The 18,469-nt window shown below is 42.2% G+C and overlaps 2 protein-coding genes across 2 annotated transcripts in view; one reads left to right on the plus strand and one right to left on the minus strand.

Annotated features, from left to right (window-relative positions):
* Positions 1–13,561, minus strand: part of LOC121532969 (KICSTOR complex protein SZT2) — a 119,354-nt gene extending 105,793 nt beyond the window's left edge. Inside the window, exons 1-5 of the mRNA XM_045205815.1 lie at positions 13,466–13,561; positions 12,348–12,473; positions 7,334–7,507; positions 5,309–5,479; positions 4,568–4,747 (exon numbers count right to left, since the gene is read on the minus strand). Of these exons, the coding sequence (XP_045061750.1) occupies positions 4,568–4,747; positions 5,309–5,479; positions 7,334–7,507; positions 12,348–12,473; positions 13,466–13,561 (747 nt within the window). The remainder of the gene's footprint in view (positions 1–4,567; positions 4,748–5,308; positions 5,480–7,333; positions 7,508–12,347; positions 12,474–13,465) is intronic.
* A 296-nt stretch (positions 13,562–13,857) lies between these two features.
* On the plus strand, positions 13,858–18,256 carry LOC121533908 (mediator of RNA polymerase II transcription subunit 8-like). Its single transcript, XM_041840246.2, has 7 exons — positions 13,858–13,949; positions 14,147–14,268; positions 14,613–14,757; positions 14,942–15,082; positions 15,604–15,691; positions 17,569–17,805; positions 18,045–18,256. Exons 1-7 carry the CDS (start codon positions 13,944–13,946, stop codon positions 18,110–18,112), a joined length of 807 nt encoding a protein of 268 aa, XP_041696180.1. The 5' UTR covers positions 13,858–13,943; the 3' UTR covers positions 18,113–18,256.
* The last annotated feature ends 213 nt before the right edge of the window (positions 18,257–18,469 follow it).

Genomic DNA, 18,469 nt, shown 5'->3' on the forward strand with positions numbered 1-18,469 from the left:
GAAAAGCAGAACTTAATATTTGGTACAGAAACCTTTGTTTGCAATTACAGAGATCATACATTTCCTGTAGGTCTTGACCAGGTTTGCACACACTGCAGCAGGGATTTTGGCCCACTCCTCCATACAGACCTTCTCCAGATCCTTCAGGTTTCGGGGCTGTCGCTGGGCAAAACTGACTTTCAGCTCCCTCCAAAGCTTTTCTATTGGGTTCAGGTCTGGAGACTGGCTAGGCCACTCCAGAACCTTGAGAGGCTTCTTACGGAGCCACTCCTTAGTTGCCCTGGCTGTGTGTTTCGGGTCGTTGTCATGCTGGAAGACCCAGCCACGACCCATCTTCAATGCTCTTACTGAGGGAAGGAGGTTGTTGGCCAAGATCTCGCGATACATGGCCCCATCCATCCTCCCCTCAATAAGGTGCAGTCGTCCTGTCCCCTTTGCAGAAAAGCATCCCCAAAGAATGATGTTTCCACCTCCATGCTTCACGGTTGGGGTGGTGTTCTTGGGGTTGTACTCATCCTTCTTCTTCCTCCAAACACGGCGAGTGGAGTTTAGACCAAAAAGCTCTATTTATGTCTCATCAGACCACATGACCTTCTCCCATTCCTCCTCTGGATCATCCAGATGGTCATTGGCAAACTTCAGACGGGCCTGGACATGCGCTGGCTTGAGCAGGGGGACCTTGCGTGCGCTGCAGGATTTTAATCCATGACGGCATAGTGTGTTACTAATGGTTTTCTTGGAGACTGTCGTCCCAGCTCTCTTCAGGTCATTGACCAGGTCCTGCCGTGTAGTTCTGGGCTGATCCCTCACCTTCCTCATGATCATTGATGCCCCACAAGGTGAGATCTTGCATGGAGCCCCAGACCGAGGGAGATTGACCGTCATCTTGAACTTCTTCCATTTTCTAATAATTGCGCCAACAGTTGTTGCCTTCTCACCAAGCTGCTTGCCTATTGTCCTGTAGCCCATCCCAGCCTTGTGCAGGTCTACAATTTTATCCCTGATGTCCTTACACAGCTCTCTGGTCTTGGCCATTGTGGAGAGGTTGGAGTCTGTTTGATTGAGTGTGTGGACAGGTGTCTTTTATACAGGTAACGAGTTCAAACAGGTGTAGTTAATACAGGTAATGAGTGGAGAACAGGAGGGCTTCTTAAAGAAAAACTAACAGGTCTGTGAGAGCCGGAATTCTTACTGGTTGGTAGGTGATCAAATACTTACATCATGCAATAAAATGCAAATTAATTACTTAAAAATCATACAATGTGATTTTCTGGATTTTTGTTTAAGATTCCGTCTCTCACAGTTGAAGTGTACCTATGATAAAAAATTAAAGACCTCTACATGCTTTGTAAGTAGGAAAACCTGCAAAATCGGCAGTGTATCAAATACTTGTTCTCCCCACTGTATCTATGGTGGTGAAACGGACAGCACTCTCCAAGTAGCCTACTATATATGGTGGTGAAACGGACAGCACTCTCCAAGTAACCTACTATCTATGGTGGTGAAACGGACAGCACTCTCCAAGTAGCCTACTATCTATGGTGGTGAAACGGACAGCACTCTCCAAGTAGCCTACTATCTATGGTGGTGAAACGGACAGCACTCTCCAAGTAGCCTACTATCTATGGTGGTGAAACGGACAGCACTCTCCAAGTAGCCTACTATCTATGGTGGTGAAACGGACAGCACTCTCCAAGTAGCCTACTGTCTATGGTGGTGAAACGGACAGCACTCTCCAAGTAGCCTACTGTCTATGGTGGTGAAACTGACAGCACTCTCCAAGTAGCCTACTATCTATGGTGGTGAAACGGACAGCACTCTCCAAGTAGCCTACTATCTATGGTGGTGAAACGGACAGCACTCTCCAAGTAGCCTACCATCTATGGTGGTGAAACGGACAGCACTCTCCAAGTAGCCTACCGTCTATGGTGGTGAAACGGACAGCACTCTCCAAGTAGCCTACTATCTATGGTGGTGAACCGGACAGCGCTCTCCAAGGTGCTGATTAATTCAAAGCATTTTAGACGTCACTGCAGTATGCCCACAAACTTGAGTATAGCTGCGGGGTTTACACAAGTCAGACTTTCTTATAGCCTACATTTCTAGACATCAATGTACAGCAACATTTTTAGATGTCACTGCAGAACACCGGCCATATGTATATGCACACATACTCAGCTGTGGGGGTTACAAGACCCGAATTTCATATAATTTTCAAGACATCATGCAGCAGTAGATCACAATATTGGAAGATAACTTCAAATAAAATAAATAAATGTAGGCTACAGCAGAACACACATATGAGAATATTTAGGCCTCCTGCCTATGTGATAATATGACGCACATATTCACATTAACTTTAAATAAAATTAAAAATCCTACCTTAGTTTTCAAAACCTCCCAAATTTACTTTCCCATGTCAAACCCAATTAACTCCTGACAGTCAATTTCTTGGGCCTGTGGCTGTGATGTTTAGCCTCCTTCGAAGGCTGTTGGGAAGACTGTCTGTAGATTCTATTTTTTCATTTTGAGTGTTAACTATAACCTGGGTTTCCTCTTTAGCCTTGTCTACAAGGCTTGCTGCCACCAAATGCGCCTTGGTTCGGGCATGTTCAAAACCTTTTTTCTGAGGATGTTACTGTACATTCCACCCACTCTTTTGCTAGTTTGTCCTTGTCCCATTGCGCTCTAGCGACTCCTTGTGGCGGACCGGGCGCATGCACGCTGACTTTGGTCATTGGTGCGGCTGGCTTCCGGGTTAAGCGAGCAATGTGTCAAGAAGCAGTGCGGCTTGGCAGGGTCATGTTTCAGAGGACGCATGGCTCTCGACCGTCGCCTCTCCCGAATCCGTACGGGAGTTGCAGCGATGGGACAAGACTGTAACTATCAATTGGATATCACAAAATTTGGGAGAAAATGTTGAGTCAAATACATTGTAGAAGCACTTTTGCCAGCGATTACAGCTGTGAATCTTTCTGGGTAAGTCTCTAACCTGGATTGTGCAATATTTGCCCATTATTATGTAAAAAAGTATTGATCATTGCTATACAACCATTCCCATGTCTTGCCATAGATTTTCAAGTAGATTTAAGTCAAAACTGAAACTCGGCTTCTTGGTAAACAACTCCAGTGCAGATTTGGCCTTGTGTTTTAGGTTATTGTCCTGGTAAAAGGTGAATTCATCTCCCAGTGTCTGGTGGAAAGCAGACTGAACCAGGTTTTCCTCTAGGATTTTCCCTGTGCTTAGCTCCATTTCATTAATTTTTTACCCTGAAAAACTGCCCAGTCCTTAACCATTAAAAGCAATCCCATAACATGATGCAGCCACCACTATATGGAAAATATGGAAAGTGGTACTCAGTAATGTGTTTTATTGCATTTGCCCCAATAATAACACTTTGTATTCAGGACAAAAAGTGAATTGCTTTGCCACATTTTTTGCAGTATTACTTTAGTGCCTTGTTGCAAACAGGATGCATTTTTTGGAATATTTTTATTCTGTACAGGCTTCCTTCTTTTCACTCTGTCAATTAGGTTAGTATTGTGGAGTAACTACAATGTTGTTGATCCATCCTCAGCTTTCTCCTATCACAGCCATTAAATTATGTAACTGTTTTAAAGACACCATTGGCCTCATTGTGAAATCCCTGAGCGGTTTCCTTCCTCTCCGGCAAATGAGTTAGGAAGGACGCCTGTATCTTTGTAGTGACTGGGTGTATTGATACACCATCCAAAGTGTAATTAATAACTTCACCATGTTCAAAGGGATTTTCAATGTCTGCTTTTTTTTAACCCATCTACCAATAGGTGCCCTTCTTTGCGAGTCATTAGAAAGCCTCCCTGGTCCTTGTGGTTGAATCTGTGTTTGAAAAATTCACTGCTCGACTGAGGGACCTTACAGATAATTGTATGTTTGGGGTACAGAGATGAGGTAGTCATTAAAAAATAATGTTGAACACTATTATTGCACACAGAGTGAGTCCATGCAACTTAAGTGACTTTTTAAGCACATTTTTACTCCTGAACTTATTTAGGCTTGCAATGACAAAGGAGTTGAATACTTTATTAATTCGTTTTCAAAACCTTCCACAATGACTTTTGAAAACGAATTAGCTTACCGATCACTGCACCTGTACACAGCCCATCTGTAATTAGCCCACCCAACTACCTCATCCCCATATTGTTATTTATTTTGCTCATTTGCACCCTAGTATCTCTATTTGCTCATCATCTTCTGCACATCTATCACTCCAGTGTTAATACTAAATTGTAATTATTTTGCACTATGGCCTATTTATTGCCTTACCTCCATAACTTACTACATTTCCACACACTGTATATAGATTTTCTATTGTGTTATTGACTGTACATTTTGTTTATCCCATATGTAATCGATTTTAAATTCAGGCTGTAACACAACAAAATGTGGAATAAGTCATGGGGTGTGAATACTTTCTGAAGGCACTGTATGGTTCTGGTCAAGTGCAAAAAGATTGACAGATGACCTAAAGGTTGTCACTAGTTCAAGTGATGGTCACAGTACTGTAATAAGCATGCGTTCTCTTGCCTGGTCGGGCTGCTGAAGATGGCCGTGCTGCTGCAGAAGGTCATGTTGCCGTTGAAGATGGCCGTGCTGTTGTTGTAGGACCTCTGCTATGTTGTTCTCCACTGCCCGAAGCTGCTGATAGATCTGGTGTAGGAAACTGTCCATGTCTGTACGATCCAGCTGACAACCCTGCACCAACACCTACACAGCAGAGCAGACACAACACAGTCTCATTAGAGGCACATATAATTAGAATGTACAGTTTCCTTTCCCTTAAAGGGACAATCTGTAGTTGCTACATCAATTTTTTGACTTATAAATTAATTGTATGTACCCATTGATTCTTGAAGAATATAACTTATACATGCCTCATGAGCTTAATTCAACTGTCATACCCCATCAAAAGAAGTTAATGTAAACAAACACTATATTGCCTGAAAACATGGATGGTTAGTCTTTGCATCCATAGTGCTATCTATGAATTTGAGAGTGGTTGCATTTCTCCAGCCACACCCCTCAGCTTTTTTACAGAAACATGGAGAACGCTTTGTTATTGTTTCAACTGCTCAGTGAGTGTCCAACCATCAATGTGGTGGCACTGTCTACTGCACATGAATCAGAACGGCCTCGTCTTTCCATCATTCAATCAACAAGAATGGTCTAAGAAAGATCCACTACATACGATTATAAGAAGCTTGACAAAGACGCTTAACTAAACAAGAAATACATTAATATTCATATGAATACTATTATTATGATCACCTGGTGTGTATTGAGCCCTATGATGGAGGAATAAGCCAGGATAGTGACGAAGATTTCCGACTGAAATAATAGATCTGTTCCTGGAACTTTGAAGCGTCGGACAAGTCCAGCTAAGCATCGTGACAAGGCATGGAACACCTCGTCAAATATCATCTTGCCTGTGCTGTCATCCTGTGAACAAAGGGAAAACATATACAGTACCAGTTAAAAGTTTGGACACACCTACTCATTCCAGGGTTTTTGTTTATTTTTACTATTTTCTACATTGTAGAATAATAGTGAAGTCATCAAAACTATGAAATAACACATATGGAATCATGTAGTAACCAAAAAAGTGTTAAACAAATCCAAATATATTTTATATAATTTTAACTTTCAAAGTTTCAAGAACTTTGAACGTTTCTTCAAGTGCAGCCGCAAAAACCATCAAGCGCTATGATGAAACTGGCTCTCATGAGGACCGCGACAAGAATGGAAGACGCAGAGTTACCTCTGCTGCAGAGGATAAGTTCATTAGAGTTACCAGCCTCAGAAATTGCAGCCCAAATAAATGCTTCACAGAGTTCAAGTAACAGACACATCTCAACATCAACTTTTCAGAGGTGACTGTGTGAATCAGGCCTTCATGGTCGGATTGCTGCAAAGAAACCACTACTAAAGGACACCAATAAGATGAAGAGACCTGCTTGGGCCAAGAAACACGAGCAATAGACATTACACCGGTGGAAATCTGTCCTTTGGTCTGGAGTCCAAATTTGAGATTTTAGGTTCCAACCGCCGTGTCTTTGTGAGACGCGGTGTGGGTGAACGGATGATCTCCGCATGTGTATTTCCCACCATAAAGCATGGAAGAGGAGGTGTTATGGTGTGGGGGTGCTTTACTGGTGACACTGTCTGTGATTTGTTTAGAATTCAAGGCACACTTAACCAGCATGGCTACCACAGCATTCTACAGCGATACGCCATACCATCTGGTTTGGGCTTAGTGGGACTATCATTTGTTTTTCAACAGGACAATGACCCAACACACCACCAGGCTATGTAAGGGCTATTTGACCAAGAAGGAGAGTGATGGAGTGCTGCATCAGATGACCTGGCCTCCACAATCCCCCGACATCAACCCAATTGAGATGGTTTGGGATGAGTCGGACCGCAGAGTGAAGGAAAAGCAGCCAACAAGTGCTCAGCATATGTGGGAACTCCTTCAAGACTGTTGGAAAAGCATTCCAGGTGAAGCTGGTTGAGAGAATGCCAAGAGTGTGCAAAGCTGTTATCAAGGCAAAGGGTGGCTATTTGAAGATTCTCTAATATAAAATATACTTTTATTTGTTTAACACTTTTTTGTTTACTACATGATTCCATGTGTGTTATTTCATAGTTTTGATATCTTCATTATTATTCTACAATGTAAAAAATAGTTAAAATAAAGAAAATCCCTTGAATGAGTAGGTGTGTCCAAACTTTTGACTGGTAGTGTACATGGAATTCCTAGAAGGGAAGAAGCCCAAGTTTAACTGGAACACTCATGAGCACACTCAATATGGCCGCCGGTCCACCCATCACTGAACATTGGGGATGTCTGTTATGGTAATTTGATTTCTATGGGCAAAACTAACCTGATATAGTTAACACATCAAACAACACATCAGGAGGAAGAACAATTAGTAGCTTGGTAGGGTCTGCTCTTGACAGTCTACCAAAATAGCAGTGTTATGAAAGTGTGATATGTAGCGCATGATTTTCACAAGGGATTGTAAACTTCCTCTTGTTGTTAGCCTAATTAATTTCCATAAAAAAAGTATCCACAAAATAAAAGTATTCCTTCATAGATGCTTGTTAAATACTTATAAAGCACACATTATCATTTGGGTCTGGTGCTATATTTATATGTTTACATTTTGGTCATTTAGCAGACGCTCTTATCCAGAGCTACTTACAGTCAGTGCATTGAACTGGTGGTCATACTGTTTTGCCAGGTATATTGTGTAGTACTAGATATCTTGCTGAAGAAGCCTCTTTACTTACCACAATGCCAGTGGAGGGGCTGAGGTCCAGCTCGATGATGAAGCGGTACCTGCGGGCCAGGAAGGTGACCCGGGTGGAGGGTACCAGCAGGTACGGCAGGGTGGAGGGGGAGAAATCTGTCTGCCATCCCTTGGGAAGGATGCTGAGCAGGTCCAGCTCATTCTCAGAGTTCAGCTACACAGGAGGTGGAACCACAACAATCATCATCAACAACCTCATGGAAATATGGTAATTTAACAGATGCTATGTTTCATCCAAAGCAATATAAAAATGTGTCAGCATTGCCAGTGACACATAAATTCAGTATGTTGGTCTTTTTTATAAACTAGGGTACCAGTGAGGATTTCCTACGCTGGACAACTTGTTCCAGCTGTTGATAAGTCATTGATAATAATCTGCTAATTTCTTTCATGTCATTACATTAACATATAAGGGGGGAACATAGCTATATTCAATAAAATTCACGAGTTGATCTAAAACCTATGTTTTAGATCAACCTTTATCATGGTTGGTGTGTTGACGGATTTGTCTAAAATCTTGTGACATAAAACATTACCTTTCTGTCCTTGCATTTATGTCAGTGTAAATTGTCCTTATATAATTTATTAAGCATTAATCAGTTAAATTAGACATTGAATTTGAACCCTGTAAGAATCCTGGATCTAGCTGTCGGGCATTTTTTTGTATAGAGATCTCAGAAACGCAGTGTAACTACGTAACATTTCATGTGTCCTTATGTTACGGGGTGAAAACTGTTTTCATGGGCACACAAATACCCAAAAATGTACACTACTGTTCAAAAGTTAGGGGTCACTTTGAAATGTCCTTGTTTTTGAAAGAAAAGCAATTTTTTTGTCAATTAAAATAACATCAAATTGATCAGAAATACAGTGTAGACATTGTTAATGTTGTAAATGGCTATTGTAGCTGGAAACGGCTGATTTTTTATGGAATATCTACATAGACGTACAGAGGCCCATTATCAGCAACCATCAGTCCTGTGTTCCAATGGCACGTTGAGTTTGCTAAACCAAGTTTATCAATTTAAAAGGCTAATTGATCATCAGAAAACCCTTTTGCAATTATGTTAGCACAGCTGAAAACTGTTGTGCTGATTAAAAAAGCAATAAAACTGGCCTTCTTGAGACTAGTTGAGTATCTGGAGCATCAGCAATTGTGGGTTCGATTACAGGCTCAAAATGGCCAGAAACAATAAACTTTCTCCTGAAACTCGTCAGTCTATTCTTGTTCTGAGAAATGAAGGCTATTCCATGCTGGCAGCTTCATTAAATAGTACCCACAAAACACCAGTCTCAACGTCAACAGTGAAGAGGCGATTCCGGGATGTTGCAAAGAAAAAGCCATATCTCAGACTGGCCAATAAAAATTAAATATTAAGATGGGCAGTCTGAGATATGGCTTTATCTTTGCAACTCTGTCTAGAAGGTCAGCATCCCGGAGTCGCCTCTTCATCTTCGTAACATTGCAAAAATCTGAAACTTTTTGACCAAAAATTATGCAGAAAAGATCATCCATGCTTTTGTCACTTCAAGATTAGCCTACTGCAATGCTCTATTCTCCAGCTACCCAGATAAAGCACTAAATAAACTTCAGCTAGTGCTAAATACAGCTGCTAGAATCTTGACTAGAACCAAAAGGTTTGATCATATTACTCCAGTGCTAGCCTCTCTACAATGGCTTGCTGTTAAGGTTAGGGCTGATTCCAAGGTTTTACTGCTAACCTACAAAGCATTAGATGGACATGCTCCTACCCATCTCTCCGATTTAGTCCTGCCGTACATACAGTGCATTCGGAAAGTATTCAGACCCCTTGACTATTTCCACATTTTATTATGTTACAGCCTTATTCTAAAATGAATGAAATTGTTTTTTTCCCGTCATTAATCTACACACAATACCCCCCAAAAAACAGGTTTTTCTAAATGTTTGCAAATGTATTTTAAATAAAAAACTAAAATATCACATTTACAGACCCTTTACTCAGTACTTTGTTGAAGCACCTTTGGCAGTGATTACAGCCTCAAGACTTCTTGGGTATGATGCTACAAGCTTGGCACACCTGTATTTGGGGAGTTTCTCCCATTCTTCTCTGCATATCCTCTCAAGCTCTGTCAGGTTGGATGGGGAGCATTGCTGCACAGCCAGTTTCAGGTCTCTCCAGAGATGTTAGATCGGGTTCAAGTCCGGGCTCTGACTCAAGTCCGGGCTCTGGCTGGGCCACTCAAGAACATTCAGAGACTTGTCCCGAAGCCACTCCTGCATTGTCTAGGCAGTGTGCTTAGGATCGTTGTCCCGTCCGCTACGGTCACAAGACTCAGGCCTCCTTATTGTTCCTAGAATTTATAAGCAAACACCTGGAGGCAGGGCTTTCTCCTATAAAGCTACATTTTTATGGAGATCTTCGTGGGCTATCCTCCGCCTTGTCTCAGGGTAGTAAGTTGGTGGTCTGTTGATATCCCTCGGGTGGTGTGAGGGCTGTGCTTTGGCCAAGTGGGTGGGGTTATATCTGCATGGTTGGCCCTGTCCGGGGGTATCGTCGGACGGGGCCACAGTGTCCCCCGATCTCCCCTGTCTCAGCCTTCTGTATCTATGCTGCAATAGTCTACAGTGTTTTGCGAAAGTATTCACCCCCCTTGGCATTTTTCCTATTTTGTTGCCTTACAACCTGGAATTAAAATTGATTTTTGGTGGGTTTGTATCATTTGATTTACACAACATGCCTACCACTTTGAAGATGCAAAATATTTTTTGTGTGTGAAACAAACAAGAAATGAGACAAAAAAAAACAGAAAACTTGAGCGTGCATAACTATTCACCCCCCATGATGCTTCCACCACCATGCTTCACTGTGGGGATGGTGTTCTCGGGGTGATGAGAGGTGTTTGGTTTGCGCCAGACATAGTGTTTTCCTTGATGGCCAAAAAGCTCAATTTTTGTCTCATCTGACCAGAGTACCTTCTTCCATATGTTTGGGGAGTCTCCCACATGCCTTTTGGCGAACACCAAACGTATTTGCTTATTTTTTTCTTTAAACAATGGCTTTTTTCTGGCCACTCTTCCGTAAAGCCCAGCTCTGTGGAGCGTACGGCTTAAAGTGGTCCTATGGACAGATACTCCAATCTCCGCTGTGGAGCTTTGCAGCTCCTTCAGGGTTATCTTTGGTCTCTTTGTTGCCTCTCTGATTAATGCCCTCCTTGCCTGGTCCGTGAGTTTTGGTGGGCGGCCCTCTCTTGGCAGGTTTGTTGTGGTGCCATATTCTTTCCATTTTTTAAATAATGGATTTAATGGTGCTCTGTGGGATGTTCAAAGTTTCTGATCTTTTTTTATAACCCAACCCTGATTTGTACTTCTCCACAACTTTGTCCCTGACCTGTTTGGAGAGCTCCTTGGTCTGGTGGTGCCCCTTGCTTAGCGGTCTTGCAGTCTCTGGGGCCTTTCAGAATAGGTGTATATATACTGAGATCATGTGACAGATCATGTGACACTTAAATAAAGTCCACTTGTGTGCAATCTAACTAATTATGTGACTTCTGAAGGTAATTGGTTGCATCAGATATTATTTAGGGGCTTCATAGCAAAGGGGGTGAATACATATGCACGCACCACTTTTCCATTATTTATTTTTTTGAATTTTTTGAAGCAAGTTATTTTTTTCATTTCACTTCACCAATTTGGACTATTTTGTGTATGTCCATTACATGAAATCCAAATAAAAATCAATTTAAATTACATGTTGTAATGCAACAAAATAGGAAAAACGCTAAGGGGGATGAACACTTTTGCAAGGCACTGTATTTTGCAGGGACGCTGTACTGGACCGTACCACCTTACTTTCACCCCTGGTTACACCTGCAATTTTAAACAATACACGGGGCTTGAAGTAGCCTACTAGAACTTGAATATGGAGCTCAGAAATTCAAGTACTGGTATAGGCTTACATTGAAAATCAGACATTTACTCAATTTGGTGCTTGAAAAGTCCTTGTAATTATTGTAAGCAATTTATAAGTTCTCCTGCTCCCTTGTAATTATCTGTGATTTCATTTTTTATCTGTTTTTGTGAGAGATGTGGCCACTTTTGTTTGTTTCCCTCCGCTACTCTGTTGCAGTAAAACCACATGTGGTTATTATGAGGACGACAATATATCTAATGCTTGCTTCAACTTGGCTTTCCATACAAATCCATCCATTACAAAAGAAACCTGCTTTTTGGTTGCTTTCTGATTATAAAAAGAGCAATGGTGTGATTCAAATGGTGAGATTAATGCTACCGCTATTCATGGCTTTATTATGTGTGCCTGTGTCTGCCACATAGGGTACAGAAGAATCACCATGCATGCATCCAATCTATTTAGTCAGGCAAGTCCACATTATTCTCACATACAGTATTGTAGAATGTAATAATAATTTGAATATCAATGCATTGGCAAGGCCTAAAATATGTATTATTCTTAAAGTGGTAAAGGCCTACTTTTTTTTACTATATTAGGCCCCATTATGTACAATTATATAAATTATACAATTGTATAACATTGAGTCCTTGAAAATTACAATTAAGTGATTGAAAAAGTCCCTGAAATGCCTTGAATTTGACTTCCCAATGTCTGTATGAACCCTGCTTAAAGGGTGTATAGTCCTAGGCTTACGTTGTTGTATAGGTGGAGTTATGGGCCAATATATATATATATTCCTCTAAGTACACATGTGGAACTGCATACACATATTTTGTTAGTTTGTTTCAAACCATTTTGAAACTTTAATCCCAATGTCACACATTGGCTCCATTATTTATAGAAAGGCCCATATGTGCTGTGGCCCATGCAGAAACATCATAATATTGGCATATTATTGTGATTAGACCATCTCCTCTGGTCTGGTCCCAGATCTGTTTACGCTGTTTTGCCAACATTTATAGTCGTTGTCATTGGAGCGACAGCACGACAGATCTAGGACCAGTCTAGCTACATCTCCTCCAGTAGAGCTAGTTAACCCACCAGTTCAGACTTTGGGGCAGGCCAGATGACCTGGTTGAGCTTTCCCAGGAACCAGGCCAGACATACGTTGCGTGAGATACGGTACTCCTCCTTCATCAGCAGGTACACCTGGTCTGCCTCATCCACCTGAAGAAGAAGAAGAAGAAGAAGAAGAAGAAGAAGAAGAAGAAGAAGAAGAAGAAGAAGAAGAAGAAGAAGAAGAAGAAGAAGAAGAAGAAGAAAGATGGTGTTGTCTTGTGAAAAAATGACAGAGCCCTTTGAGAAGAGTCAGGATGTTGTCCTGGCCCCTGCTTCTGCTAACATATTGATGAACTTTGACATTCTCATGAACAAAAATAATAAATGGTGTTAATGAGTACAGAGGTCACAGACAGTTCTGACTACAGACAGGTAGTCAGTCCCCTGTAGCTCAGTTGGTAGAGCATGGCGGGTTTGTGGGTTCGTTTCCCACGGGGGTATGAAAATGTATGCACTCACTAACTGTAAATCGCTCTGGATAAGAGCGTCTGCTAAATGACTAAAATGGAAATGTATGTATCTCGTCTGCAAGGGATGGACTCTGTGCCCTTTGTGCAGTATTGTGGTTTAATAGCCTACATATTAGCAAGAAGAGACTTGACTTATGTTATAACGTGTCTTAATCACATTAAACTACATTACTACATTAAATCAATTTGCATATTCTGGGTGTGAAGTCTTCCTGACAATATCATATGCCATACGGTGGGTGACATCACTGCAAAGCTGAATGAGCAGCAATCTGATTCCAATTCGAATCATGTGACGCACGGCATGACACTGGCAAAACACCCTGTCTATTGCTTAATATGGCCTGTCAAGCTAATGCATAAGATATGTTTGATATGGCTAGCTAATTGTTGTAATTCTCCCCTGTATTCGACAGCATATGTGTGTCCATTATCTTTGGTATGCTCACTTCTAGCGGACTAAACTCCACTTCCTTCACCATAGTCTGCTAGGTCAGCTCATGCGCGAGCGCTTTGCAACACCCCCAGCTCAAATTACTTGAAATTAATTGGAGAAGTTAGTTAGTTAGCATAACAAGCTAGCACTAGTGACAGCTCAGGGCTACAAAAACATGAACCTCAGTTAATTACCTCATTGTCCTGTCTGTCTGCCATGCCTTGTATGGCATAACTAACGTTAGCGGGTTCTATGAAAGTCCGTGGGTATCTGCAGGCCCCGGCTGACATATAACGACTTGTTCATTTTCATGCACGACTGCTGACTAGTCGTTGTTGTATTTTGTTTCTTTGGTTATAAGCCACACGTGACCTGGATGTCTACGTCTCTCCACCGGAGTACAACAGCTAGGCCATCGACGGTTTTGTAGTTCTATTTTTGTTTCCGATATGCCAGCGTTCTGAAAAAGAGTGCAGATAAGTGATATAAAATATTTGATTGAGAATTTTACGGCATAATGACTCAAAGTAAGACACGATTATCTGTCTGATTAGAAAGGTGTGAAACATAAAGCAAAATGATTCTGACCGGAGCACGCCCACTGTTGCACTCATTGTTTACTTCCGGTAAAGATTTATTTCGCTAGCTGGCAGGTTCGCAACCATAATAAAAATGCAGGTAAGGTGGCTTTTCTACAAAATGTAAAATTCTCAACCAGTCGATTGTCTTAAATTAAATACAGCTCACCATAGCGGATGAAATAATTATTTGTATTCAGCTAACGTTGCCCCCAGGTCACTGCTAGCGACTCGCTAACAGCCAAAGGTAGCTAAGTTAACGCGTTAATCAAATCTATCTTTTTTGTTTCTGTCAAGCAACGGGAAGAAAAATTGCTGGAAGCATCCGTGGAATCGCTTATTTCCCACGTAGCTCATCTCAAAAATGCTCTTCACAGTTTCATCTACAAGTTGGAAAACGAGTATGAACGACTGACATGGTAAGTGTCTAACTTAGCTAGCTATTAAACATATCGCCTAGTCAGACCATTAGCCACTCTGTTCCCAGCTGGCTGATACAGCATCACATTAGCCCGTTACAATCTGCTAACTAGTAAGTGACGAGCTAAACACTAACGTTAGTTCGTATTCGGCTTACACCACTTTGCATATGATACGTTTGGAGTAAGCTAGCTAGGTCCCAGTGTTGCTTTTGGATGGCATCACTGAATGCAATCTGCGAGACTTGGTTAACTATTTGGATAAATTAATATCATTGTATGAAAACAAATGTACTCTACCAGTTAATTCATGAAGTTGTTGTCTCTCTGTAATTGGACAACAGGCCCTCTGTGTTGGACAACTTTGCCCTCTTGTCCGGTCAGTTGAACACCATCAATAAACTGTTGAGGAATGAGAAGACGCCATCTTTCCGCCAGCAGATCATCATCCCCCTGCTGTTGTCTCCAGACAGGGATGAGGAATTAGCTGTGAGTATCTTTTCCGTGGATGAGGATTAGCCTGGGTAAACCAGACTGAATGCTGTACTCAGCCAGTGAAACAACAGTGAGAACAGCATTGAGTCTGGTTTAACCAGGCTAGAGGAGGATAGTTTTACAGACACACATACCCTATTCTTTGCTTACCTCCATACACACTGCCCCCACTCTCCAGAAACTGACAGAGCAACGCGTGCCTGTGTTCAGCCATGAGATTGTGCCGGATCACCTGCGCACCAAGCCTGATCCTGAGGTGGAGGAGCAGGAGAAACAGCTGAGTGCGGAAGCTGCCCGGATAGGACCTGAGGTGGCACAGGTAAACCGACTTGGTCTTCATCTATTCATACAGGTTCTTTATGGCAGCAGTCTGAGAGGAAAGCAGCTCCCTGGTTCACATAAGGAAACCTGTATCATTTTCATACTACTGAGTGAAATTATACATCCACCCGTTGCTGGAAAGGATAATAAAATATTGACGCCACTTCATGCCAGCGTGACGGACGTCACTGTGCTTGCTTAGCAGGTAAGCTACCTCTCTATCTCGGCACAATGGCCGTACAACGGCTCATACCAAGATCATCTGCCTCTCAAACACACGTGACTGTTTGTGATCGCTTGTGCATACATTTCAAGCTGTGGAGTGAGTTTACGGTACGATAACAGTTTGTTACATATGCCCTAATGAACACGACCCCATGGTGTGTGGTGGGAAGACGCAATTCCAAGTAAAATGGTGCTTGTCATGTAATGCACCCATGCACATTGGAGTCTATCTATCCCACATCTCAAGTTGGAAGCAATGAGTAACAAAATAATGCCTTGTTTTTCTCCCAACAGAAACAAATCCAGACACTGAACAAGCTATGTTCAAATCTACTGGAGAAACTGAACAATCCTCGCGATGACAGGGATGCGGACAGTGCAGGTACACTGATTGAACCAAGATTCCCTTTTTACTTGAGAACATTTACAGATAAGCTAACCTAAGAACTGATATGGAGTTTATTGATGCTTATGTACTCAAGATGTACAGATGGTCATCCCCCTCTTCAAAGGGGGTGACACTCTAGATCCAAACTGTTATAGACCTATATCCATCCTGCCCTGCCTTTCGAAAGTATTTGAAAGCCAAGTTAACAAACAGATCACCGACCATTTCGAATCCCACCGTACCTTCTCCGCTATGCAATCCGGTTTCCGAGCTGGTCATGGGTGCACCTCAGCCACGCTCAAGGTCCTAAACGATATTATAAACGCGATCGGTAAAAGACAGTACTGCGCAGCCGTCTTCATCGACCTGGCCAAGGCTTTCGACTCTGTCAACCACCGCATTCTTATTGGCAGACTAAATAGCCTTGGTTTCTCTAATGACTGCCTCGCCTGGTTCACCAACTACTTCTCAGATAGAGTTCAATGTGTCAAATCGGAGGGCCTGTTGTCTGGACCTCTGGCCGTCTCTATGGGGGTGCCACAGGGTTCAATTCTCGGGCAGACTCTATTCTCTGTGTATATCAATGATATCGCTCTTGCTGCTGGTGACGCTCGGATCCACCTCTATGCGGACGACACTATTTTGTATACATCTGGCCCTTCATTGGACACTGTGTTAACAAACCTCCAAACGAGCTTCAACGCCATACAACACTCCTTCCGTAGCCTCCAACTGCTCTTAAACACTAGTAAAACTAAATGCATGCTCTTCAACCGAACGCTGCTTGCACCCGCCCACCCGACTAGAATCACTACTCTCGGCGGGTCTGACCTAGAGTATGTGGACAACTACAAATACCTAGGTGTTTGGTTAGACTGTAAACTCTCCTTCCAGACTCACATTAAGCATCTCCAATCAAAAGTTAAATCTAGAATCGGCTTCCTATTTCGCAACAAAGCCTCCTTCACTCATGCTGCCAAACATGCCCTCGTAAAACTGACTATCCTACCGATCCTTGACTTCGGCGATGTCATTTACAAAATAGCCTCCAACACTCTACTCTGCAAATTGGATGTAGTCTATCACAGTGCCATCCGTTTTGTCACCAAAGCCCCATATACTACCCACCATTGTGACCTGTACGCTCTTGTTGGCTGGCCCTCACTACATATTCGTCGCCAAACCCACTGGCTCCAGGTCATCTATAAATCACTGCTAGGCAAATCCCCGTCTTATCTTAGCTCACTGGTCACCATAGCAACACCCACCCCGTAGTCTGCGCTCCATCAGGTATATCTCACTGGTCATCCCCAAAGCCAACACCTCCTTTGGCCGCCATTCCTTCCAGTTCTCTGCTGCCAATGACTGGAACGAACTGCAAAAATCTCTGAAGCTGGAGACTCTTATCTCCCTCACTAACTTTAAGCGTCAGTTTTCAGACCAGCTTACCGATCACTGCACCTGTACACAGCCTTTCTGAAATTAGCCCACCCAACTACCTCATCCCCATATTGTTATTTATTTTGCTAATTTGCACCCCAGTATCTCTATTTGCACATCTATCATTCCAGTGTTAATACGAAATTTTAACTATTTTGCACTATGGCCTATTTATTGCCTTACCTCCATAACTTACTACATTTGCACACACTGTATATATATTTTCTGTTGTATTTTTGACTTTGTTTTGTTTACCCCATATGTAACTCTGTGTTGTTGTTTTTATCGCACTGCTTTGCTTTATCTTGGCCAGGTCGCAGTTGTAAATGAGAACTTGTTCTCAACTGGCTTACCTGGTTAAATAAAAAAATTAAAATGGTCTAACCTAAAATCCATGTTATGGAGTTTATACTTATGCTCTCTGTTTTTAGCTATACGGCAGACCAAACCATCTTTCAACCCTGCTGACACCAATGCACTCGTAGCAGCGGTGGGATTTGGGAAGGGGCTTTCGAAGTGCAGGCCCCCTGGGCCTGTGGCCCCGGGACACACAGGACAAGGGCCCATGATGAGCGGAGGTCCCACCTTACAGCAGGTCACCATCGGTGGGGGTTCAGGCCAGCAGCAAGGCATGGGGCCTGGTGCTCCTCAGCAGCAGGGACAGCCAGGTATGAAGATCCTGAATGACATAGACCTGAGTCTTGATTTGCTACATTTTTAAGTGTTTTATTCACTTGAAGGCCATAACTCAAGGTTCTATAGACCAGAATAAGAAGGGCAGTTGGTTTCTCAGACACAGATTATACCTAGTCCTGGACAAAAAATAAGTTTAAATGGACCCGGCCCTTAAGGTATTGAGCAAATGACTGCTCTGTAACTGACAGATTTTTTACATTTTATTTTTCAGGGAAAATGCCAAGCAACATCAAGACAAACATCAAGGCTGCCTCCTCAATGCATCCTTACAACCGATAAGATCCTCTCTCTAGCCCATACTGATAGAAAGCCTTTAGGAGGCCTGGAGAGTGAGTGAGTGAGTGAGTGCAAAGCAATGCAAGTATTCATATGATATATGCTATGTTATCTTTTGATTAAATAAATCATTTTGAAAAGAAAGTATCAATGTGTCAGTGAAAGTGCAGAATGTAGTGAAAGAGATGTGTACTTCCATTAGTGAACACTAGAGGGCACTAGAGGGCTGTCTTACCATTTATATTCGAGAGACAGTTTGAGAACATGGTCATTGTTGCAGAAAACTGAATTGAGATTTGATATTAATATTGAATAAAGGGCATTTATTTTAAGATTTATCTTTATCCTAATATGTTAATT

The sequence above is a fragment of the Coregonus clupeaformis genome, chromosome 20, assembly GCF_020615455.1.
Source record: "Coregonus clupeaformis isolate EN_2021a chromosome 20, ASM2061545v1, whole genome shotgun sequence".
Classification (NCBI taxonomy): domain Eukaryota; kingdom Metazoa; phylum Chordata; class Actinopteri; order Salmoniformes; family Salmonidae; genus Coregonus; species Coregonus clupeaformis.